This window comes from Rhinolophus sinicus, chromosome 3 (genome assembly GCF_057876585.1).
Source record: "Rhinolophus sinicus isolate RSI-liver-muscle chromosome 3, RSI-T2T, whole genome shotgun sequence".
Taxonomy (NCBI): Eukaryota; Metazoa; Chordata; class Mammalia; order Chiroptera; family Rhinolophidae; genus Rhinolophus; species Rhinolophus sinicus.
The window spans coordinates 150645759-150671453 of NC_142503.1; the positions used below are offsets into that span (position 1 = coordinate 150645759).

Consider the following 25695-nt stretch of genomic DNA (forward strand, 5'->3'; position numbering starts at 1 on the left):
TGAGTTAGAACAGTGTCTGTCGTGCGGGAGACCCTGCTCGCTGCGCCATTTGTCGTGCGGGACGGCCTGCGGGGTCTCTGGTCCCGCTCCCCATACAAGAACGCAGGATATGGTGAGGCCAAAAAGGAACACCCACGGAGCCATAGGTAGGGGAGTCATACCACTATATTCTCTCTGGCGGCACTATACTCTCACTGGGGGCTGGATCCACACTGTCCGCAAACCGCCATCCACGCTTGCCAGCCCAGCCGCCATCTTCTTGCTAGCCCCATTCTTTCTCTCTCTTTCTCCTCTTCCTGCTAGCACAGCCACAGCAGTTATATTAGTGGCCAATGGCTCACTGGTTACAGCTGACGGCCAACTAGCCACAGCTGATGGCCATGCAATCACAGTTGGCCATTTACTACCTGAGCCAACACCTTTCTATGTGAGGCCGAGAGCCTGGAAACTGCTTTTTGGGGCTCTGCCCCCACAGTGTCTATGACCTTTCAGAATTAGATACTTTTGACCATGGTTTGAACAAAACATGTGCCACTGAGAGATTATCCTTCCTAAGTACCCGTTTTGATATGTGCTTCCTGATTTTTAACAGCTCCCTCTTCTACGGGATGGTGTAAAGCCCTTAGCCAGAGAGGCAGTGTAGCACTGTAATTTGGAGTACGGGCTCTGGGTATGAGTCTCAGACCTACAGCTGACTAACATGTGACCATGGGCAGGTAATTTAACCTCTCCCAGCCAAACTCTGCTCACCTGCGTAGATGTAGTGAGATGATATAGGCAAAGCACTAAGTAGGTTCCTGGCACACAGTAAGTGCTCAATCAATGTTGGCTATTAATCATCACAATTTAAAGACTTAAATGTGTTTTTAAAATCATCCATTTTAACAGCTTTGAGATGTAATTCACATACCTTAAAAGTCACTTTTGAAGTGTACAAGTCATTGGTTTTTAGTATATTCAGAGAGTTGTGCAACCATCACAATGATTACTGCTATCTAATTCTTGAACATTTCAGGAATCCAAAAATAAACCCCATTTCCATTAGCAGTCATTCCCCCATTCTTCCCTCTTTTCAGCCTTGGGAAACCACTAATCTACTTTTTGTCGATAGATTTGCGTATTCTGGACATTTCAAATAGGGTGATACAATACATGGCCTTTTATGAGTTTTTTTTTTTCTTTTAACATAACATTTTCAAGATTCATCCATGTTGTAGCATGTATCAGTACTTCATTCACTTTTTATGGCTGAATAATATCCCATTATTTGGATATAGATATATAACAATCTATCTATCAACTATCATTTTATGGACATCTAGATTGTTTCTACTTTTTGGCAATTAGGAATAGTATTTCTTACAAGTTTCTGTGTGGTGTTAAGATTTTGTCAAATGCTTTTTTTGTGTGGATGGAGATGATTATGTGGTTTTGTCCTTTATTTTATCAATATGGAGTATTACGTTGACTGATTTTTGGATGTTAAACCAACATTGCATGCCTGGGATAAATCCCACTTGGTCATTGTGTATAATCCTTTTCATATGTTACTGGATTCTGTTTGCTAGTATTTTTTGTGTCTATAATTTAAAAAGGATATTGGTGTATACTTTTCATGTGATGTCTGTCTGGAAGGTCTTCTATACTTTGACCTCAATTTTTTAACCAAGAATTCTCTTCAAAGGCTTGATTTGCAGAATCTTCCTTTCAAGTTCATCTGCCTCCCAACCTTTCTCCCCAAGTCCTCCCCAATGCCCACTCTATTCCACTAGCACTTTCTATACTCTCCAGCCTCTGGTTGTTTACTAATACTGAGCCTTTTCCCCAATTCGCTCTACTTATCCGTACCCTAACAAGACCTGTATCAAACCCCTCTTTCTCTTTGAGCCTTGACAGACCATCCAACCCCCAGAGATCTCTCCCTTCTTGGGATGATGATGTCATATTAGTATAAGACTTGGTATTGTACTATATTATATATTATATTATATTATATTATATTAGACCAGGTCTTACATTATTTTTTGCTCCAAAAGACGCATTCGAGCTGATTGTCCGGCTAGGTCTTATTTTCAGGGAAACATGGCAACATTTGCTTGCTGCTTACAATTTACAAAACTCATATTGCATTTAATTCTCACAACCCTGAGAAACGTGCTTACCATTATTAAGCCAATTTTGTACAGAATTCAGTGACTGGTCCATAATCGTATAGCTACAAAGTAAAAGATAGTAAACCCTAAGTTTTTGGTGGCATTTTAAAGAAGGGAAGTGATCCATTTGCTACCTTCTAGCTCTGAGATTAAACATCTGTTTCTCAAATTCAGTCTTTCCTCCTTGGTGTTGCTAACAAATGTTTATAATGCATGTTGACTACACATCAGATACTACTTGAAGTAGTAAGAATGCCTGTGGGATAGATTCCAAAGAGACTCCTATACCCCACCCAAATCTATATATATTACCAGAAATTGTCATCTTCTGAAACCAAAACTAAAAAAAAAAAAAAAAAATCAACACTAAACTGATAAGCAAATCAGTTCACCCAAGAAGATTAAGAGTTATTTAATGGACTAAAGTACTTTTCAAATATTCTATACCAAATAAACCAAGGACTTTTCTGAATCCAAATGTCTTTAGAGGTGTATTATTAAGACTTCAAGTATATCAACTGAAGTAAATAAATTTGTAACCACATTGACTGCAGTATATCCAGTATGAGGCAATCATAAACTATGAGCACAAGTAATCCACCTAAAACCTAGAGAAAGAAATCAAAGAACAATATCAAAGGTAGTAAAATGATGCAATAGGGACTTCTGCTTCTGGTCATAATGAAGTAACTGGCACTGGATTTGCCCTGCCATTGTAAACAACTAGAAAAGTACATAACATTTTTTCTTCAAACTGGACATCAGACAGTATGGGACTATGATTCTAGATATAAGAGGAACAAATAAGGGAAGACCTTTCTTCCAAAAGGCCTTCTAGAATGCAGCATGGGATGGGGAGACCAAGTAGAATGAAGTGGTATGACTGGGTTGATGAAATAGGTCAGGGTTTTCAGAGGCTGGTGTGGCTAAAACGTGAAGGGCTTAATACCAGAGGGAGAGAACGAGGTCCAGAAATCAGCCTGGGGGTCCCTTGAGTCTTTGGCTGACTGCTAAGCTGGGAATACATAGAACGAGACTCTATGAAATTAGATAAAGAAAAAAGACAAGGTAATCTATATGCGGAACAATTCCCAGAGCTCATATAGGGCTAGGAGACAAACATTTGGGTTTCGACCCCCCGAGGGGAAAAGACCTTGTTGGACATTAGGAACATTCAGAAGAAACTCCAGAAGAATCTTAATTTAGCAATCTTACTAAATTTTAGTATCTAGGTAGAGATAAACTAGTCCTAACAAAGCTTAAAATTAAATGTCAAAAAGGTCAAGTTGTACTGTAAGTGACTTAACCACCTGTCAGGAAAAAAAGCCCAGCACTCTATAGAATAACAACAAAATCCACATGTTCAATAATGTAATGGTAACAATGTTTAGCATCCTTTCAAAAAGTAACAGACATGGAAAAATATACATATATATGTATTTCAAGAAAATAACAAAGTTTTCCAAATTTGATAAAAACTATAAACTCACAGATCCAACTATAAACTCATATGTAGATCCAAGAATTTTCAATGAATCTCAATTAGGAAAAGAAAGAAGGGAGGGAGGGAGGGAGGGAGGGAGGGAGGGAGGGAGGGAGGGAGGGAGGGAGGGAGGAAGGAGAGAAAGAAAGAAAGAAAGAAAGAAAGAAAGAAAGAAAGAAAGAAAGAAAGAAAGAAAGAAAGAAAGAAAGAAAGAAAGAAAGAAAACTACACAGAAATACATCATAATCAAATTGCTGAAAACCAGTAAAAAGAGACTATCTTAAAAGCAGCCAGAGGAAAAACATTATGTACAGTACAAACAAAGGTAAGAATGACTACTAACTTCTCATTAGAAACAGTGCAAGTAAGGAAAAAAAACAAAAACAGAATGACATATTTAAAATGCTGAAAGTAAAATAAAAGAAAATAAAAACTGTCAAATCAGAATTCTATATTCAGAAAAAACATTCATTAAAAGAATGAAAATGCGATAAAGACATTTTCAGGCAAACAAAAGTGACAGAATCCATCACTAACAGACCTGCAGTACAAGAAATGTTAAAGTTCTTTCCCCAGAAAAAAAACAAAATCTCAGAAAAAGAGCTTGGACCTATGCGGAATAAAAGAAGAGGGCCACAAATGCAAGTGAGTAAGTAAATGTAAACTAATTTTGTTTTCTCATTTTAAAAAAATTTCAAAAAGCTGGATGAACAAAATAAGTAGCAATGTACTGTGGGGTATATAACATATGTAGTAGTAAATTATAGGACAAAAATAGCATTAAAAATAGCATAAAGGATGGGATGACAAGTGGAAAAATTCTGTTGTAGAGTTCCTATTATATATGAAATAACATTATTATTTAATGGTAGACTGTGATTAAGATGCACATTGTATTGTAATTATTACAGCAACCACTTTAAAAAAGAGGTATAACTAATAATCCAAAATAAAATATAAAATGGGATACTCAATTCGTTCAAAAAAAAAGGAGGGAAAAAAAGGGAAAAAGGTACAAAATGCCAGATGGGACAAGTAGAAAACAAAAATCAAGATGGGCGATTTAAACGCAACTATATCAATAATTCATTAAATATTGAACAAAAATCAAAAAAAGAACACAGAAGAGTACATGTTATATTATTTATTATATTATTCCATTTATATGAAATTCTAGAATTGGCAAAATAAATAAAAAGGATCAGTGGTTGCCTGGGAATGGAAAAATTCTATGTCTTGAATTTGGGTTATGGTTACATGAGTGTATACACTTGATACTGAAGTGGGCGCGTTAAATTGTCCTTCAATAAAGTCTTTATAAAAGTTTTAAAAAAAATCTTAAAGGGCAAAACACAGATTTGAATGCAAGCAGCCTGGAAACAAGCATTATGTTGTAACTGATTCACTATGCCACTATTTGTGTGGCCTGAAAGTGCTCAGTTTTTAGACTGAAATATCCTTGGAAGAAAAAGTTAAATGCCTAGAAATTAATTTATCAAGAAATGCCTAATATTTATATGATGAGATGTGTGATGAACATGACAGGACAAATAAGAGATTTATACCATGTTCCTAGATGAGAAGTCAATCTTGTAAAGAAAGGGCTTACCCTCAATTTAACATAGACAGGTAATGTAACACCAATCAAAATTCCAATGAGGGTTTTTGGGAAGAAGGAAAGGTGCTTAGAAAATCGATTTGAAATTTGATCTGAGAGAATAGGCAAGAATAGGCAAGAGGTTTTGGAAAACTAAAAACCAGGGTATCTTGCCTACCATATTGCAACACATCTTTTTAAAATCTAGTAATTAAAGCGATCTGGCACTAGTGAAAGAATAGACAAATAAAATTTTGAGTCCCAAAACAGAAACATGTATATATGAAAATTTATCACATAATGTTAATGTTACATTCAAATGAGCTACAAAGGGATTGTTTAATAAATGGCGTGGAATTAACTGAATACTCACATATAGAAAAATAAACTTAGGCTTCGCCTTTCATTATACATGAAAATAAATTCCAGCCAGATTAAAGATTTAAACAAAAACAAAAACCTAAAGGTACTGAAAGAATATGTTAAGGACCATTTGTATAATCTTGAAGGGGTTTCTTTAAAGATGACAGGAAGCCCAAAAGCCATTAAGAGAAAGACGGAAAGGTATGACTACACACAAATTTAAAATTGTGCATGGCAAACAACTCTATTTTTAAAAATTAAAAAACAAAAAACTAACTGGGAACATTTGCAAATTCTACAAGAAACAGAAGATTAACAAACTTAATACATAAAGACATCTAATGCATTCTTGGTGATAAAGCAAGTTAAATATAAATATCCTTTTGTTTTGCAATTCCACTTCTAACACACACACACACACACACACACACACACACACACACACACACAAATAAATTTGTCTTGGATCTCCAAGGATGTTTATTTCAGTAGTCTGTGTAATAGGGAAAAATAGTGAAAAAAATCTGGTGTACATTAATGAGAATTAATTAAACTATGATACACTGATGCAAGAGTATTATACTCAACTATTTAAAAAATGAAGGAGATTTATAGGGACTGACATACAACATGTGATGTCTCACTTTACATATTATGATCTCATTTTTATTAAAAAATATTATACAGTCAAAGCCTCTTAACTGACTCAACCAGGACCATTGGTTGGTTAATGAAAAAAAGGTTAACTCAGGGAAAGATACTTTAAGCATCTAATTTTCATTTAAAAAGCATGTACATTCCAGTCTTTGGATATAAGACCAAGGACTTTTCTTTAATTATGGGTCCACCTGTCCTTTTTGATTAAACCATACCCTTACAATAGCCTTTAAGATTTCTGGTTTCAGTTTTTTAAAAACAATTTGCAAAGCAATCCAGGTGTACACTCTACTTAGATTTATATTTTTGCCCCAATCTTTTATAATTGTCTTGCCCACTTCTTGCTGACTGCAGTTTGTCTTAGCATCTAGCCTTTGCAAATCTTTTCAGAGCATTAGACCTAGTTTAAATAGGAACAATAATTCTCTTTCACACTCACATTTTAGTTTATAGATTTCATTAAAATTTCAAAATTACTGTTAACAAGTACAACTAGAATGTTTGGAAACAAACTGGATTAATTCTTAACAAACATAAAACAATAATTTACGAATTAACATCCAGGTGTACTAATCAATCTCGTAAAATTTTAAAACATTAGTCAATTTAACCAAGAGCCATTAACTGTTATCAGCAGATATAATCAAGTGCCTGGACCTGTGCTGTCCTGTGAGGGTCACTAACCACACATGGCGACAGAGCACTTGATAAGCTGCTGGTCTGAAGGGTTATGTGCTGTAAACGTACAATATATACCAGAGTTCTTAGACTTCATATTGAGAAGAGAATGCAAAATACTGTGATAATGATTTTTATAGTGATCATAAATTGAAATAGTATTTTGGAAATACTAGATTAAAGAAAATATATTATTAAAAGTCATTCTCTTTTTAAAAAAAATTTAACATGGCTAATAGCAAATTTTAAATAGCATATTACAAATGTTGCTCTCACTATATTTCTATTAGGTAGCACTCACTGTTCGAGACCTGCAAACATCCTGCGTTCAATGGCAGTGTCATCTGTGAAGTTCTACTTGATAAAGTGAATCAGACTCTCTTTTTTTTTTTAATCGTCTGTTACCCGGAGCCAAGACATTTTATGGTAACATTTGATTAGAAATCTCTCTCAGCAGACTTGTGACTCTTTATCAGGGATCAATAAACTATGGCCCATGAACCAAATTTGGCCTGCTGCCTATTTTAGTATGGCCTGCAAGCGAAGAACAGCTTTTGGGTTTTTTAATGATTGGGGGGAAAAAGTCAAAAGAAGATTAGTATTTTGTGATGTGTAAAAATTATATGAAATTCAAATTTCCATATCCATAAATAAAGTTTTCTGGGCCTGTAGCCATGCTCAGCTTATACGTTACCTATGGCCACTCCGTGCTACAAGGGCATAGTTGAGTGGCTGCAACAGACTATACTGCCTGCAAAGTCCACACTATTTGCTACCTGGCCTTTTATAGAAAAAGTTTGCTGACCTCTGCTCTGTATCACCCCTATGACTCATGGGCATAGTAAGTTGCCAGTTGTATCTATAGGACCTGGTGAAATAATGAGAAGGGAAAGCAGTGTTTCCATTTTAATCTCTACCAGAGATTAGCTTCGATTTCCAGCTTCTTAACTTGCTTCTGCCATTGTTGTTCTTAATTCAAGAAGTGCTCAGAACCCCACTGGGACAGTCTCTTCTGGAACAGTTTTTTGCTTGTTTATTTTTGCTTCTACTATTGTGTTTCTTTTATTTCAAAAGATAATGGGGTTTTGTTTGTTTTTCTGGGATAGGTTTTACACACATGGCACCACAAAAACACTCAGATGTCTGTGGCATCAAATGGTGAATGTGCACCTTTACTTAGACACTCGCTGGTATTCCAGCTATGATACCAATGCCGCCCTTTGAGGCTTGGGTAACATTTTTGGTGTTCTTTTAAGCCCTCTACTCATTTGCAGGACTGCTCCTCAACCCGTGACTCCCAGGTACCTACCTCAGTAGACCCTGTGAATGCAATCTTGTCTATGCCAATATGAGAAGCTATTGCTGCCCCAGCCGTTGGTCCATATCCTGGCAAAATATTGATGACTCCTGGTGGAAAGCCAGCCTAACAAAACAGAATTGGAGGAAACGGCTTGTGAGAGCTGATGAAGCACATTAAATCAGATATGCTCCGGTAGGTCCCAAGGGCACGGGGAGGGGGGGCCACTCCTGAAGGCGGTTTCTCTTACCTCCTTGATGAGGGCTCCCATGTAGAGCGCACTGAGTGGTGTTTGCTCTGCTGGTTTAATAACTACTGTATTGCCACAGCACAGAGCTGGAGCAATTTTCCAGGCAAACATCAGCAGGGGGAAGTTCCACTGAAAGAAAAAAACTCAAGGTTGATAGGTGGAAAAATATTCCTCCACAACTTTGTTTTCAAGCTGTGACTTCTCAGATTTCTCAGACTAGTCCTCAACATAAATCTTGTCCTACCACAAAGTGGAAATGTTTGGATTTTTAATTACGTCATTAAGAATAGAATAGGACTGACCTTGAAAATCCAAATTACTATATTCCAACTACCCACCAACAGAAATTGCATGGTTAAAAGGGAGTCTTTGTTTTCTCTTCATCTTGTTTTGGTTTTTCATTGTTGTTATTTCGTATGTTTTTAAAACTACACTTTGGTTCCAGTAAGTTCTTGTATATGAAAATTTTTCTTGCATTTGTGATTTTTACACCAGGAATTTCAGACTGGTATGAAAGTTCTTCAGTGTGGAAGAACTAGAAGAGAAAATTCCAGCTGTGAATATTTAAGTCAATGCCTATTTCAAGGTAGCTCCTTTTCTATACATACATGTATGGTCACAAAATACATGATTACAAAAAAATAAAGCACATCTTTATTTTTTGAGTACGCAAAAATATTAGTGTCTCCTTTCCACTGCAAAATAAGCTAATGGACACTAAAAATATATATATATGTGAGTATCTAAATTGGGGGCCAAAAATGACTTAAACTGATTTTAAAAGTATGCTAAGCTTGTATTGTCATAAATGCAGGCATGAGACTATCAGGTGTTGTTGATAATTCATTAAGAAAGAAAACAGAAATCCTGGTCCACTGGCTTCAGCCTCTGACCACAATGTGTTTCGGCCTGAAGCATCTCAGCTGCCATCCTTGAAAGATTCTCACTGGCCCTGGCAAGCCTGCAAAAATATACAAGTGTCTTGCCTTCACCAAACACCCAATTTCTTTTCCCCTTAGTTGTTTATAAACTTGGGAGTCCACAGTGATGTTTTAATTCCATCTACAGTATATAAATCTTGGTTGCTGTAATTGAGCCGGAGCTGGCTGACAAGCAGCTCTTGTCCTGTCAGTGAAAGCTGCAGCTCTGAGAGTCTGGGAAGGGCAAGAAGAGCAGGTTTAGTTCCTGCAATTAAGGTGACAGACCTCACCCCTGCTCTGGTCCAAGTAGGGTTCCCCTGGGTGGTTTAGGAGAAGAACTTACCCCAAACCTCTCATTTTCTGTTTTCATTCTCTAGTAAATTTCACAGTAACCTGGAGTTTGTAACCATTAAAAAAAAAAATACATTAATACCTCTCAAAAATCTTTGGCCCCCAAAGCCAAAGATTATCTTGACTCATTCTCCTATATTCTGAAAAGAGAAAACTTCTTGTCTATAGTGTAAGAGTTTAGTTTGAGCCTCCCCTGAAATCCTTGCCAGAACGATTAGCTAGTTTTGTTGGAAGATTCGATGATGTTTTGTATAGTGCCAAGGCTGTGTATGAGAGAGAGAGAGAAAAAAAAGACAATGTTTAATGTTCCAGTCCAAACACTAAGCACTACATCTATTTCCCTTTACAAGATACACAACAGCCCGGCATGGTTTCAATTATGACCGTGACGTTAATTGTACTGCTGTGTCTTCTGTAGAGTCTTCTATCTAGATTCTTGTGAAAAGAAACAGTGGGAAAGAATGGGATTAAAAGACCATATAAAATAATACGCCTGGAAAGATGGTGAGTCAAAGTTTTAAAAAATAAACAAGCAAATATAACAAATCATTAATTTTCCATAAGCCGAATAGACATCCATAACCAAGGGCAGGTTATTAATACACTGGACTTGGCTTTGCTTATTTTAATCATGAGAATTCCATGACTCAAGAACTCAACTCCTGGTAACAGAGCTGAAACCCTATTAACCTGTTCAAATAAGCATTTGCAGGGAGGCTGCTAAAGATATGTCAACAACGTGAGCTCAGTTTTTTTTCCCCCAGTAATGGAAAACACACATCGCTGAGGTCCATGTTTTATGTATCTTTAAAAGAACTGGTTCAAATGAAAATAAATACGAGGCGTGAGGAGATACACTCACCGGGATGATCTGTCCACACACTCCAATGGGTTCGTGTCTTGTAAAGGTAAAATAGTCACCATCTGAAAGAAATGGGTATGGTCACTACAGAGGACTCACACTGGAAGGGAAAACAGTGCAGAGGGATAACTTGGGTGACAGCAAAAACACAGAAATAAAGTTAAAAACACAACCTACTCAACCACGTACGAAAGCTGGTAGAAGAGCTATACTTGGTGTAAGGTATCTCCAGATACGGCTCCCAACCACCCAGAGTACCAACCTCAAAGGCAAAATACAGGACAAGTTGATGACACTAGAAGCAGACCTGGGGGAGGGCGGGGATGGGGGGTGGACGAGCTGAAAACCGGAAAATACTGAATACTACATTTTATACTAAATAGTAACATGATACTTATATGCAGAACAGTTATTTGACTTAAAAACTGAGGTACCTCAAAAATTTAAATAACTTTCTGAAGTATTAAAAACAAAACGAAGTCAAATGCTATGGGGTAAATTTAAAATGCTAGGCATCTGGACAAGGTGAGTAAAAGTAAGATCTATTCATAACTCAATCCAGGAGTCTCCATGCACTTCCTGGGCTCTGGGGGGTGGGGTGGGGGTGAGGCATATGCAGGCCTATTTCAAGAAGGCAAAAGTCCACTTCAAAGATGATTCCCTCAAATGAGCCATGGAAATGAGGATGATTTAATAACCTTGTTTTCCTTACAAGAGAAAAAGGCAATTGAAATAATTACTCAGGAAATCCAAACCAAATTCTGCTTTAGGAAAATGCCATTATGTTTATCAGAATTATTTTAAATGGCTAATTGAAATAACCAAAGAATGGCTCATTTTTTAGCATATGGCTTTTCATTTCTGGTACTAGGCAACGTCTTTGTTTTTCCCTCAATTGCCAACCCTTTGGCTACTTCACTGATATTTGTTTTCTCTCTCAAAAGCCATCCTCCTGGGAAAGTGAAGACCCTCTGTTAATACTCATGAAGAGCATTGCTATTACGGAGAGGGATGAAGGCGAGGACAGGAGGAGGTGTGTGGGTTGTGGGAAGAGAAATGATGTGATTATTTATCATGGTCTCTCAACACATCTGAATCACTAATATTCATCATTCAAAATTGTTTTAATTAAATTCAAAATTATCCATTGTAAAATAATTAAAGGTCTCTCTCTTTCCCTCTCCTGGACCTCTTCCCAGAATTAACAGCTATCTGATACCGGTGCATCTTTTCAAAGAACTTTTTTTTCACATACAAGTATATATAGCATCCTTTTATCCCCCATCTCTCTCTCATTTTTTAAAATACAAATAGCATCACATTATTCATAGTCTTCTATGTTTTGTTTTTTCCCCACTTTTTTTTTTCATATAAAGCTAACATATTTAACTGCTGAATGTTATTGCACTGGCTCAACAAATAACGGTACTACTTGTAAACTATCCTGAGGGAGATAGATATTGCTTTCAGTATAGGCTATTATAAAAAAATAGTGCTGTAAATACTATCATTTAATATATCGTTGTGTATCTGTGGAATTTCATAGTAAAGTGTATGTGCATTTCACATTTTGAGAAATACTACCAAATCACGCTTCAGAAAAGTTACACAATTCATAATTCCAACAATAACATGGTATTGTTTCCTACCATTAAACATTGGGGTTTTTCAATCATTTTAATTTCAGTCAACCTGACAGGTGGAATATGGCAACCCATTTATGATTGACAATATATGGGTTGAATATCTTTTCATGTTTATCGGCCATTTGCAATTTTTTTCTTCAGGTTTATACCCTTTGTCATTTATCTACTGGGTTATTCATCTTTTCAGTCATTTGAAGAACTCTATACATATTAAGGCAATTAGGACTTTGTTATGAGTCTATGTAAAGTTTTTCCCTAATCCGCTGCTTGTCTCCAAATTTTGTTTTGTACAGAGGGTACCAAAAGAATGTCTACACATTTTAAGAAAGGAAAAACCTGTATTAAAATTGTAATAATCAATATATACTGATAACAAAAGATGAATACAAGTCATGTGTATACATTTTATTGGCACTCCTGATATTTATATTTCTTTAAATGGAAGAAATTGGGAAGTAAGCACCATTCAGCCAGCTGTAGGAAGGAAATTATTTTAGAACATATCTCCATTAAAACAAAAAACGCAGACAAAATGTGGAAACTGTCTATAGGATGACAATAAGAAAACTGAGTTATATTTTAAAAATCAATTCAACTATTTTAGTTTTCTATGCAAACAACTCATGAATTTTCATAGATATCATTCTTTACAACCCAGCTTCAATTTATAAATCTCTGGAAAGGTACTTTATGTGTGTGTGTGTGTGTGTGTGTGTGTGTGTGTGTGTGTGTGTGTATAAATACCTTAATGTTATAGATGGTTTTTTTCAGGTTCTTCTTTCAGGGAAGGTTTTCCATGAGGAGCAATAACCCTGATCAATAGGCTAAAGAATTTCATTTGCAAAGAAATCCTTCTAGGTGGGTATCACAAACCATAGAATCAGTGTTATATCAAGGGGTGCAAATAGAGAAAAATGACAACCCTCTTGTGGAAGGCAAAGATGATTCTTTGAGGATTTGGTATGTGGATACAGAGAACTCACATAAACTCCAGTATTTTATTAGGTTGGTACAAAAGTAATTGTAGTTTAAAAGGTTAAAAATAATTGCAAAAACCACAAAATTACTTTTGCACCAACCTAATAAGTTATAAAGGAAACACCTTTCCCTCAGGGTGTTGCCTCTCCTCCCCCCTTCACCTAGGCAGAGTAGACTCAAAGGGGCGGCCATGTTAACCCCTGTCCCACTCTCTTCCCCTCCCCCTCCCCTTACCTGTTCCCCTCTCCCTCTCTTACCTAAGACGATATATAATGAGTACTGTTCTCTGCCTAGAACAAAAATTATAACCCATTTTCCCATCTTTTATGTTAATGTTCTCCAAATATGGCAAGATGACTTAAAAGGTTGTTCCCTTCATTTCTCTAGCTTTGTGCTATAAAAGTTCATAGGCTTAATGTAGAGAAAGATCTACACCCAAACACAGGTACTCTGTTTTGGGCTACAATGATCTTAGGTCTTCTTATCAAATAAGGGGCATTGCCGAGAGATCTCAGACTCAGCATGAAAGGATTGCATTAGATGAGGATACCAGAAAAATGTTCTGAATACCACATTATGAGTCGAGTTAGACTATGGTGGAGAAAACTAAAGAAGAGATGAGATACCAAAACAGGAATACTAAATTGCATGTATATGACTTTTTATCTCTCAGCCTCTTTTCTATTTCACTCAAGAAAGTGAAAAAGACACAGGAACAGATACTGCTCTTACCAGGAGTTTATTTTGAAGACACACCCAGAGCCAACTCCTCTGATGTGTTCTTTAACACCTGAGTTTAACTCATGAGGAATATAAAAACTTTATAATTAAATACTTTATTATACAATGAATTCGGTTGAACTATGGATCAAATTTTACTGAATATGTGTAGATTGAGACATTTCTAGGATTATGCTAAGAAAAGTCTTTGTCTCTAGAAATGAGTAACAGAATAAGCCGCTCCTGTATTTGTGAAACAGCTGAGCCACTGTTCTATGTTCTTTGATGAGGGCTTGTCAAATGACACAGAAGAGATAGCAATTATTGAGCTAATTAGAACAATTTAATTATTTTGATTATTCCTTCAGGGTAAACTTTCCTTCTTAAACCAGATTTTATACTTGCTTGAAAAAAATTTTTGACAGAATTTTTATTCTCATTAGAACATCTGACATTGGCACAGTCTATACATAACTAGACAGTGTAATTAGACAATATCGTACAGTCAATAAAATCAGAAAAATCTGTAATGTGCCAGAAATTGGAAAGAAATTTACCAAAAACAGACTTCAAGAACTAGCTCTCAATTATAATACTGAGTATTTCAAAAATTGTAGCTAATTTTACGTACCTGTTCACACTAAAAATGAGTTTATTTAATAGCATTAAAATCTATAACACAATTCAGTGAATGTAAAGCCATCTTCCAATCTCTAATCTGTGTACAGAATTGCTTTTCAAGGAGCTAGAAACCCTTCTGATGACTCCAGTATTAAACAATTAGACCAGCTACACTGAACTATTCCATTATGTCCTCTGGCAGATTAGTACGTATTTTGACAATAAACAGACCTCGCTGAACATTTTACAGCTATAATGATAAACTATAAATGCCTACACAAACACTGAGATTTTACATTAGTATACAGTGGTGCTAACACTATTCTTTCCAGGAGTCTGCTGGTAGCTTCTCTGAAGTTAGTTTCCATGTTCCTGAGTCTGTCAGGAAACTATCTTAGCTCTACCACTCCTCTGTAGTGTGGTCTTGAAAAAAAGTTACTTTACTTCTCTAGATCTCAGGTTCATTGTCTGAAAAGTGAAGAGGTTGGCCTTAGGGATCACGGAGGACTTTTTCAGCCTTAACCTCTGAAAGAGGTTACATGTGAAACCGACTTCATGACCTCCTGTCACCACCAATTCAGCTCCCACTAAGTTATTTGCTCTGTCCACCTGGGCTCTTCTCACTCTTGGTCAACAATAAGAGTGAGATCTCATCATATGTGTTCTCTGTTGACAACACAAAACTAGATCTAAGGTGTTGGAGGTAAAATCGTAGGATCCTAGTCAAGGTCTGAGCATTTTTAGCCTATCCTTTAGTTTAACGGATAAAATTGAAAGAGGGTAGAGTGGACAAATAATTAGGTATGATGTAGGTAATTTTTAACCTTTCCTACATGCTAATGTATCATAAAGCCATTTTTATGTCAGAATTCAGCTTACAGCATGGACTGTATTTTCTCTGCTTACATATCACAAAATCAGTAAAATCAACAATTGTTATAGAGAAAAATCAAATGCAAATCAATTAACCTCCATTTCTCCCTCAGTTAATTGAAAGCAAACTTTGATACTTCCTCCATCGCAAGGAGTCTACGGACATGAGAGGAATAGAGGATTTTGATATAGGTTTAAAATAATCAAAATGGGAAAAATAATACTTTCCCTGCAGGGCAGCTATGAGATTAGAGATAATACAATGAGTACAAAGAAAGTATTCAATAAATCATAGTAATGGTTATTATTTAGCATCATAATTAAGAGTTGCCATAGTAGAAGGGTCAAGCATAGGATTTATGGTCAGAAACAATGGCTCCACTGAGTACCATGGCCGGAAACAACAGACAGAGCTGTAACGGGAACAACATCAGACCCTGTGAATGAAACTGAAACTGCGTGATTCTGTGGTAACATCCAACAGTGGGCCCTGAGTGAAATGTCATGGAGAGGAATGGGAGAAACCTCAAGTCAGGAGAAACCTCAAGACCAGGGAATGGCTCAAAAACGGTCATGCCATAACCCTTTTCTTCTCTTCCCAAATATTCTATAGGGAGGCTACCCTGCAAGGCGAGGAAGAAAAAGCAGGTACTTGTTCTCTCCAACTGATTGCCCATTATGTAATCAAAGTGCTCTTTCTAAAAAGCAATTTTGATCAAGGCACTTATCTATTTAAAATAATGCAGCGACTCACCATTTCTGTGGAATAAAATTTGTACCACGGTTTACCCAGGCCAACAGCTGCATTGCCTCCTGTACCTGGTTATACTTTCAGATATATACTCTCTTCCTTTTATGCTTTGCACAGGCTATTACCATCACCTGTGATGGTCCTATCTCCATCTTCACTTACCTACCCTTCAGGTATTATCTTGTATATCTCACCTTCTTCTCCAAGAAGCCTTAATATTGGGTAAGATTGCCTCTCCTGTGGAGTCCCACTGAACTTCATGCTTCCATATCTGAACAAGCCACATTACATTGCAACTATAGGTCTACTTGTTAGTTTTCCTTACTAGTCTATCAACATCTTACTTACTTACCTTTGTAGCTCCCAATGCTTAATGCAGGACCTGAAATATAGCAGGTGCTCAAAAACAAACAAACAAAAGTCTGTAGAATGAATAAATATATGAAGAAAGATGGAGGGGTTGAAGTTGATGCCTGGTATAAGAGGTGAACAAAGAGCTCTTCCCATTACATGGTAAATTGCCCAGCCTTCCTAAATGGGAAGGAGTGAAAGAGACAAGAGCATAATTCTTCCCGCTTTTTTTTATTTTTACCCTTTAGTGTCAGAGATGCTAAGCTGGATGAACCCTGGAATATGAGTCAGTACCACAAAGCAGTCTTATATTTTAAATTAAAAACAAAAACAAAAAACTTTCAGCTTTATTTTTTAGGAGTGACCAGATAGTACTGTGCTTTTCATTGCTATATTTCCTCTCTAGGAACAATGGTTCAGTATTCACTAATTCAGTGTCCACACCAACTTTACAGAACATAACTACCATAAATAATGAGAATCAACTGTATATTAATCTAAAAATCTACAAAGGGTTAAAGACTTCATCCGGGTGACTGACCCCTTCCTCTTATTGCTCTACTCAACTGACCTCCATAAGAAGAGGGTCTACAATGGCTTAGGCAGAAAGAGACCTGGGTTTGAATCTCAGGCCTGCTACTTACTAGCCATGTGACCTTGTTCAAGAACCCTTGCTTTCTCATTTTCATACCTGTAAAATGTATACAATACCTTTTAAAAATCCAATCTGTCTCACAGGATCGCACACAGAATCACCTAGATACTGTATGTGAAAGACCATTTTATACTCTCAAGTGTTATATAAAATACATTATTCCTTTATGTTATAATTCCAAACAAAAATTTAAGGTGTTTCATAGGGGGATGCATGTAACTCAGTAACAGCCTTCTTCTAGCCCAGATTTCATTGGAAAAAGCCAAGAATGTAGAGACAAAAGTCAAGCTGATGTTAAATTATGGAGTTACAAATGACAAATAAACACAAATGGACTGATTGAACAAATCTGAGAATAAATAATGGGGAATAAATAAATAATGGGGAATGAATAAATAATGACCCCTCTTTTCCTCATCACCCCCTATAGTACTCCGGGTTTAATCCAGCTAGACTCACTAAACTCTGAACTAGCCTAAGGGGTCATGCGCTGCATTCGAAGTAGCCTACGGGCAAGCCTAAACGTAGGTAAAACTGGAACAGAATGGAAAGCTGGCAAGTTCACATTTGCCTCCATCCTTCCCTCATCTGCTTGAGGCACCACAGTGAGCGGTCTTACACCCCAAGCCCCCAGCCTCCTAGGAGCTCTGTCTACAGTCCTGACCCTTCAGGGTCCCCCATCTTGGCATCCCTCTAAATGCACTTTAAGAAAAATTAGGGAAACAAAAACTTACTTAGCATTTAAGACAATTCCTCACTTTCTTTTCCTTCACAGACTGAACAGGAGTTTATGAGTAAAGCTGGGAGAAACTACTGTGAAAGCCTTTTCTAAACTCAGTGTGTGTAACTCCTAGATCAATATCCTCAGGAGCTCCAAAGAGCACCAAAGGAACAAACAGTGAGGCTTATGGATCAAGCACTACTATTGCCAGAGAAAGTCAGTAAAGCATCAAACATTATCAGAGACTTCAAAACTTCGTTATCTGATCAGGGTCTTCTCTCTTACGGAAGCAAGAGAAAACCAAGACAACAGTAGGCCAAACAGAGATTTATGTGTACAGACTTCCATTTCACTGTATTTCTAAGATATTTGTAAATCATTTGAACAGATATTTAAATACCTGAAATATATTTTAACAGTGAAATGGTCGGTGGGGGAGGGGGCAAAAACAACAACAACTAGGGCCTTTGATCTTGTTAATTACCTTTCTGCATTGAAGTAGAGGCCAAGCTAGAAAGGCCGACACACGTCTTATCTCTAGTAAAGGTTTAATTCCTAGGTCCTCCTACAGATTTGCACATATCACAGAGTGACTCTGCCTCACTTAGGCCATTCCGAGATCCTGCAAGTGATGCTGGAGAACAGAGGTTCTGAGATATCCTTAGAGCGGGGACTGACTAAGATTCTGACCTTCCCTAAGAGCAACTTCTCTGCTGAACAAGGGAAACCTCTGGATGGCGGATAAGAGTGCCTATAACCCAAAGCCCATTTTCTAAAGACTGACAGTCCACCTGTCACCATCACTCATGGAGGTAATTTTAAAATAGTCCTTTGAAGTTTCATTTCTGTCCCTTCTCCACTCTCACCATGACTTCTTCTCTTCTTGCCCCATGCCTAAATGAGGCATCACAACAGCCATCCGCTTAGTACTGGTCTCTGCATCCTCTGTTTACTTCTCAAGGCAGAGGACCAGCTGGTTAGGAATGCAGAATCTCAAGCCCACCCAAACCTACTCAATGAGAAGCTGCTCTTGAAGAAGATCCCAAGTGACACACATGCACAGCAAAGTTTGAGAAGCACTGCTCTGAGCTGTCTGCACTACCAGACAACCATCCTCTTTTCTAGTAAGTCAATACTCCTCAGCCTAGGAAAGCCCTAATAGGGTACCCCCAAGTTCCCAGCATTATTTTCCACTCTTCCTAGATGCACTAGGAGAGCAGGCTGTTTTCTGGAGAACACAGGTAGAGTAGCTGGCATGGTACTTAGCGGCATCCAGGAGCCACTCAATAAACATGTATTTTCTTTCCTTATGTCTATTCACCACTCCCAATATCCACACAGTTCTTTCAGTCGGTCCCTTTCCTGTCCTATCTCTTCTTCCCAGTATCTAAAATGGATCCTCTAGTGAAGTGAGTCACCAGGCTCTAATATCAAAATTTTGGTTCTACAACTTATTTGCTGGGTGACTTAGGAAACCTATTTAACTTCCTCCTCTGTCAAGGAGGATGGTAATCACAGTGCCTTCCCCGTGGGGTGCTGTGAAAGCACTCAATATGGTATTGCTATCCCTAGTATCCCTAGTATTCGCGCTCAGATAGAGACCTTTCCACCAGCTAACTTAGTTTGGACACTTTCCGTTGCCTTTGAAAGGATGACAGCACTGACAGGTTAAGCCACATGATTAAAAAAAAAAAAGTGTCAGGATGTCAGGATGGGTGCTGTTTTTATAGATTGTGAAAGTAACTCATGATCGTTATAGGAAATATAGAAAAATATTTTTTAAAAAGAAATATATCATCCATAGTCTTACCACTAAGAGAAAACAACTGTTAACATTTTAGAGTATTTCCTTCCAAACAAGTAGATCTTATGTTTCAGGAGGGCAAGAACCAAGTTTTAATCTTCTTGGAATTGTCCCTGACTTGCCCATGCCCAATGCCTCCCCACACCCCAGAACCGACTCTAGCACAGTGCTTAGCGCATGGCAGCTGACAAACACAGGCCCGTTCCTTGGCTGGTTGACATTCTGAGGTAAGCCGCTCGCTCCTGCACTTAGGTATGGACTGTATACATGCAGAAGCTGGGACGTTGTCAGAGTGACGTAATTTGTTTGTTGCTTTGTTCGGTTCAAGTTGCTGCAAGTGTGCTCCTATCTGTATTCTGTGTGGCTGCTGTCTGTGTTTGGTGGTGGAAGTGTTTTTCTGGTGGAGCCTCGTGTCTCCCTTTTCAACATACTCAAATTTCACGTACCTACAGGAATGGTCATTCCGTGAATTTTATCAGCCCAGCCTGCGTAATACCGAAGGGTTTTGATGACCCCCTGCAAATCCACGTAAAAAGCTTGTAGGAACGGTTTGCCGCCATTTAGGGATTCCATGGTCTATTGGAAAAGAAACAGAGAGAACTTCCCAGTAATACACGAAATGCTTTCTGGAGCAGAAGAAAAAAGGAAGAGAGAGAATATGAATAATACGAACAGTGATGCATACCTGGTCAACTCTGATTTCCCAAATGCAAAGGTTTTTGGTAGTACTGCCGGTTTAGTTTAGTTTCCAGTAAAAACCACAATGAATATATATATGTATGTGCATATTCCTGTGACTGTGTGTTTCCAGTAACCACTATCCCAATACATAAACACAACATTTCTTCAACTGATGATAAAGAAATGTTCTGCTTGTCAAACTAGCTTGTTATATTAATAATCAGAGCTGCATGGGGATTTTTTGGAGTCTACACCAGTAATCTGAATCCATAAAGAGGAGCAGGGACATGGGCTTTTATGCAACTGATGAGAATATAAAACGTTCTCCACAGCTGCCAAGACCCCTGCTGAGAAATGGAATATCCACAGTGTACAGCGAGTTTATTTATTACCACCAAATAAACAAGATCTCCTCTAGGGAAGCTCAGACTTTAACAACTTGAGGGCTGGTTTTTTGGTAAATATTTATGTTAACAACCATTATCTATTAAGAGTGAAGCACCAGTTTCATTTAATAAAATAGATATACTAAGCAGTTTTAAATTATAAAGTTATTATTTTAAAGACATGCTCCTAAAGTGGTTAAATCTGTAGTAAAAAGAATTACAAATGAACACACTGACATGAGAAAAGAGTATTTTGACTTGAGAAATATTAAAGGTGTTACACGTTGAACAAATGAAATAAAAATATGTTTGTAATCTCATATCCTTCTCTATAAGGACATTTTATAACACATACTGGTGTGAAAATTATTTCAGTGCTGACAAAACTAAAATTGAAATATTTTCCATTTAATGACCTGAAAATACTATTACCTACAGTACAATATATCCATTTACTATGTGTATAAGATGGAACTCATTTTAAAATATCCGGTTACTTATCATTACATTTGACTCACCTTTATTAAAGGGAATCAAATTACTTCCCAGTACTTTTTAGAACATTTATGTTTCTGAGATGGGCATTACACTCTCCATGCAGCTAGCATAGAGCCAAGGTCTACACAGCATAAAGGAGAGTTAATAACCAAAATCTGGACCACCTAAATGGTCCCTATGAGCTTCTGACAACAGCCAACTTGGCCTGAGAGTTGCCAGCCCCAGGTTTATTTTCAATTATGTTTACTTGGATGCAGTATTAACTTCTGTTTTCTGGTCAGGAGCTCCCCTATATTCCATTCTCATTAAAACTCACTCCTATTATGGCTTGGTAGTGTTTAAAAGTAGGAATGTCATTTAGAAGTGATGACAGTGATACATAATGTCAGAAAAAGTGTGGCGTTTGAATTTTATGACATGGAAATATAACTGCAGAAATGAACTGTATCACCGTCTAGTACACACTGTTAACCTAATGTTGTACATATGTAACTCAATTAAACAGACATCATGGACCATCAGAGTACCCCACATTGACCATTTATGTGTCAGGAACTGTGCTAGGATTACAAATTGTATTTTATTAGTTTTTTAGTAAAATACAATTTTCACTGTCAAAAAAATCATAATTCAGTGAACAAGTAAGCATACAGATCAGCATTCCCCAAGGTGTTTCAAAGAATTCAGTTTTGCACAATATTGATAGGTTAGCCAGAAAAATAGGCCAAGGCTTAAATAAGTTTGAGAAACACTGAGTAGGGCTTTTCAGAACTTTTAATATGCTCAGTGTCTTGTGCATCTCCAAGAAGGAGCCATTCACCATGAAACGCCTTTTTCATCATATGCATAAACACCTCCTTGAAGTACCAGATTAGAAAAGTTTTACAGACAAATGTTACATATAGCCAGAATTCCAAACCATCTCCATAAAGGAGTCATTTTTGTTCTCATAATCTGTACAGATCCCTGAGTGGGACGGGAGGAGAGGAGAACAGTGGCAGATGTGATACTAAGAAAGGGTGCAATGACACCTTCTCTCAAAGCCCAATAGTGACCTGTTACCTCAAGTAGAGGCTAGAATATAGTACTCATGGCTTGAACAAGGCTACCCTAAATATTAATGGACCAGGTCTGGGTCATCCCTGTGGAGCCCCCTGGTGTATATAGCACAGGCATACCCCAATGGTTCCGGGTTCCAAAAAGTTTGCATTCTCTAAGAAACTGACTTTTACTTTACAAACAGCAACAACAACATAAAAACCATTAGGAGATGGGAAGTTCCTTATGTAAGAAAAGGATTGTTTTAATGAAAGAAAGTTGCTGCAAGTGACAGGAACAAAGGGAGCAGAAGTGGATGAGAGGTCCATGTCATGGTCTCTGCTTCTGAAGGATTCTCTTCAGTCAAGAGGGGTTAACTCTGGGGAGGAAAACACACTCTTATTTTATTCTCAAATGATCATTTGGTATTTGTTTTCTGCAAGCAGCATGGTAACTCTCCTGCTGCTTAACTGTTTTGTTTTGTTTCCTGAGAGCGGAAGGAAGGCAGGAAGGTCCTTCAAAATTTTGTTCTTCAAAATTCAGTAAGAGACACTCAAGCTGATACTCCACGTCCCTCACCAGATCACAAAAGCCAAATTGTCTCTCATTTTTCATGTGTATTATGTACTCCTTAGCTTGTTCCCCAGGTCCACTGCACACAATATTTTCAGAAAGACTGAGGAATCTAAATTTCAGTGGAATGGTACATTTGGGGCAAAGACTGAACGTTTTCTTAGGCTACTTACTGCAAGAACTGCCCGGTCTCGTTCCACCAAGTCTGCAAGCTTATCCAATAGACGTCCTCTTTCTGAAGCATCCATTCGTCTCCACACTGAACCAAGGGAGAAAGCCAGGCGGGCTGCCTGCACTGCTTTGTCTATATCTGCCTGTTAGAGAGGAAGAGGCACAGCTGAAGGGACGACACTCTAAATGAAGGAGGAACTGTCTTCTCTCACAAAAAAGGTGATGCATGAACATCAGTGGTTGTGTCTGGAAAGCATAAGTTTAGTGCTCTGCTGTTTGGAAGCAATTATTTCACAGGGAATCTTTGTCTAAGAAGGACATACCTTGTCTGCTTCTTGAACTTCACACACCTGTTCTCCTGTGGCTGGATTATAGACAGGGAACACTCTCCCACTCTCCGAGTTCTGCCACTCGTTGTTAATAAAAATCTAAAAGAGTAGAGAACAGAATGGGATTGGTGAGACCGGTGATAGGATGCCAGGCAAAGGCTATGTGTTACGGAAGTATCATGGTAATCACACTTATTCTATGTGCTTGCTGGTATATAATTCAAGTATAGAATTTGAAGAGTTACAAGAGACCCTTAAACAGTATGCAGTCCAGCCTCACCCTCAATTCAGGAATTTACTCTATGATGTTTTTAACCTCAATGTCATCCGAAGATTAAATACAGAAATGCAACTAGTTAATGTCTAAGCCTAAATTAGTGTCAACCAGTGAGAGTCAAACAAGAATGAAAAGGACGGAGTCTCATATACATACAAAACATACACTGAGGCTGAGAAAGTATTTATTGATAGTCCAAGCTCTGGCCAACAAACGTAAGGAATAAACCATGGGTTAAACTGACAGTGGTCACACCTTAGAACCTAGTTTCTCTCTCAGAGGCATAAATGACTTCACGGGGAAACTCGAAGGGTGCTGAAATAAGCATTTACCTAATTTATAGTCAGATCCTGAACTGAACAATGACCAAACTAGCGAATTAAACAAGTTACATGTTAGATTTCTTTCTCTTTGTTGGGTAGGCTGCATGGCTTAGCAAAGGGAAAAAGGTCTGTAACTTTCAAACTGGTCTCTCTAGACTTTTTTGTTATATAGAAAAAAAAGAAGATTTTTATTAAAACAGCAAAGAGACTAATGGTTTAAGAAATTATTCAAGTCAATATCTCAGAAGATTTGTAAGACATGAGTTAGAAGAGAAAATATAGGCAAAGAAATTTTTAAATTTTTACTGATATTAAGCGAGAAACCCAAACTAGTATTTTTGGACTATGAAAGCTCAAAGAATAAATACATAAAGATACTTTTACTTTATAAAATTTATGCCATGACAATGAAAATTTCTGAACTTAGGAGCCAGTCCGCCAACTTAAAACGAATACAATGATAAATTGATTTGTCATTGCCTGCCATTTTAATAATCATAGATGAGGTGAAATGAGTATAGATCTATAATTTTAAATATTAAATTCTAGATTATTCCAAAGCTTTATTTTTTCCTGGATTTGATAAAATAGTGAGCCTGTGTTGAAGCTTTCTTTTCGTGAAGGTTTTTTTAAGGTAAAGGGAAAAAAAGACTTTTAATCTGTATAGTACTTAATACAAATGTATTAAACAAAAAACACAATGATCATATAATTGTTTAAACTTTATAGTTTTTTAATATAGAGTTTATAGAATGTATAAGCATGCTTAAAATGTATTCATTTATTCAATAAATACTTAGATACTTCTAGATTCAGGAGAGGCAAAAATGACTAGGAGTTCCAGCTTTCCAAGGTCTTACAGTCTATAGTAGTTCATTAAATGCTCACAATCCTAACAGCGAGATTTTATTATCTCTACAAAAAATGAGACAATTGAGCGGCTGGGAAGTTAAGAGTCTTAAGCAGCAGGTTCTTGTTGTGGCTCTGAGTCAGTCTCCTGTTCTTTCCACTACACCATGGTTTCCAGGATTGTTCACCTCAAAGAAACACAACTAGTTAATGTCTAAACCTAAATTAGAGCTACAGTTCTTGGACTCCTGGTCTAGTTTTCTTTTCACTCCATTTAACAAATTTCCTAATAGGTGACAGCTCATCATATCTGCACATTCCTTTGAAACACAATATGATTTCTAAGGTAACAAAAAACTTAAGAAGTTTTCACTTCTAGAGTATTTATCAGGTTTAAGGAAAAAGGATTCTTGCCAATATTCCCTATTCCTTTTATTCACTATTTGACTGAAATTTCTTAATCTTTGGAATATCATCACTATCCAATTTTAGTTTTTAAGTTTCTTTGTTGATCATTTCTAAGTTTTTGTAAGGATTGATATTTCATGACTTTTTTAATTAAAATTTATTGGAGTGACAATGGTCAACAAAACTACATAGGTTTCAAGTGTACAATTCTGTAATACATCATCTATATATTGCATTATGTGTTCACAACCCAGAATCAATTCTCCTTCTATCACCATATATTTGGATATTTCCTGGCTTTTATTAAGTTTTTAGAGGTCTTCCAAACATCAAAGAGAAAAACTACTTTTTAACAGGACAAAACTTATTCTCTATCAGTTAGGTCCATTGATCATTTTATAAATCTAAGATACATTATGAAATCTTAGGGA

At 37.1% G+C, this 25695-nt stretch overlaps 1 protein-coding gene across 3 annotated transcripts in view; it reads right to left on the reverse strand.

Moving 5' to 3' along the window:
* ALDH1A2 (aldehyde dehydrogenase 1 family member A2) overlaps positions 1 to 25695 on the reverse strand; it is a 91552-nt gene that overhangs the window by 27939 nt on the left and 37918 nt on the right. For all 3 annotated transcript variants that reach the window (XM_019732311.3, XM_019732312.3, XM_074327682.2), the window contains 6 exons: positions 23402 to 23506; positions 23081 to 23221; positions 20178 to 20307; positions 10612 to 10673; positions 8479 to 8607; positions 8241 to 8354 (listed from right to left, as the gene is read on the reverse strand). In XM_019732311.3, the coding sequence (XP_019587870.1) occupies positions 8241 to 8354; positions 8479 to 8607; positions 10612 to 10673; positions 20178 to 20307; positions 23081 to 23221; positions 23402 to 23506 (681 nt within the window). The remainder of the gene's footprint in view (positions 1 to 8240; positions 8355 to 8478; positions 8608 to 10611; positions 10674 to 20177; positions 20308 to 23080; positions 23222 to 23401; positions 23507 to 25695) is intronic.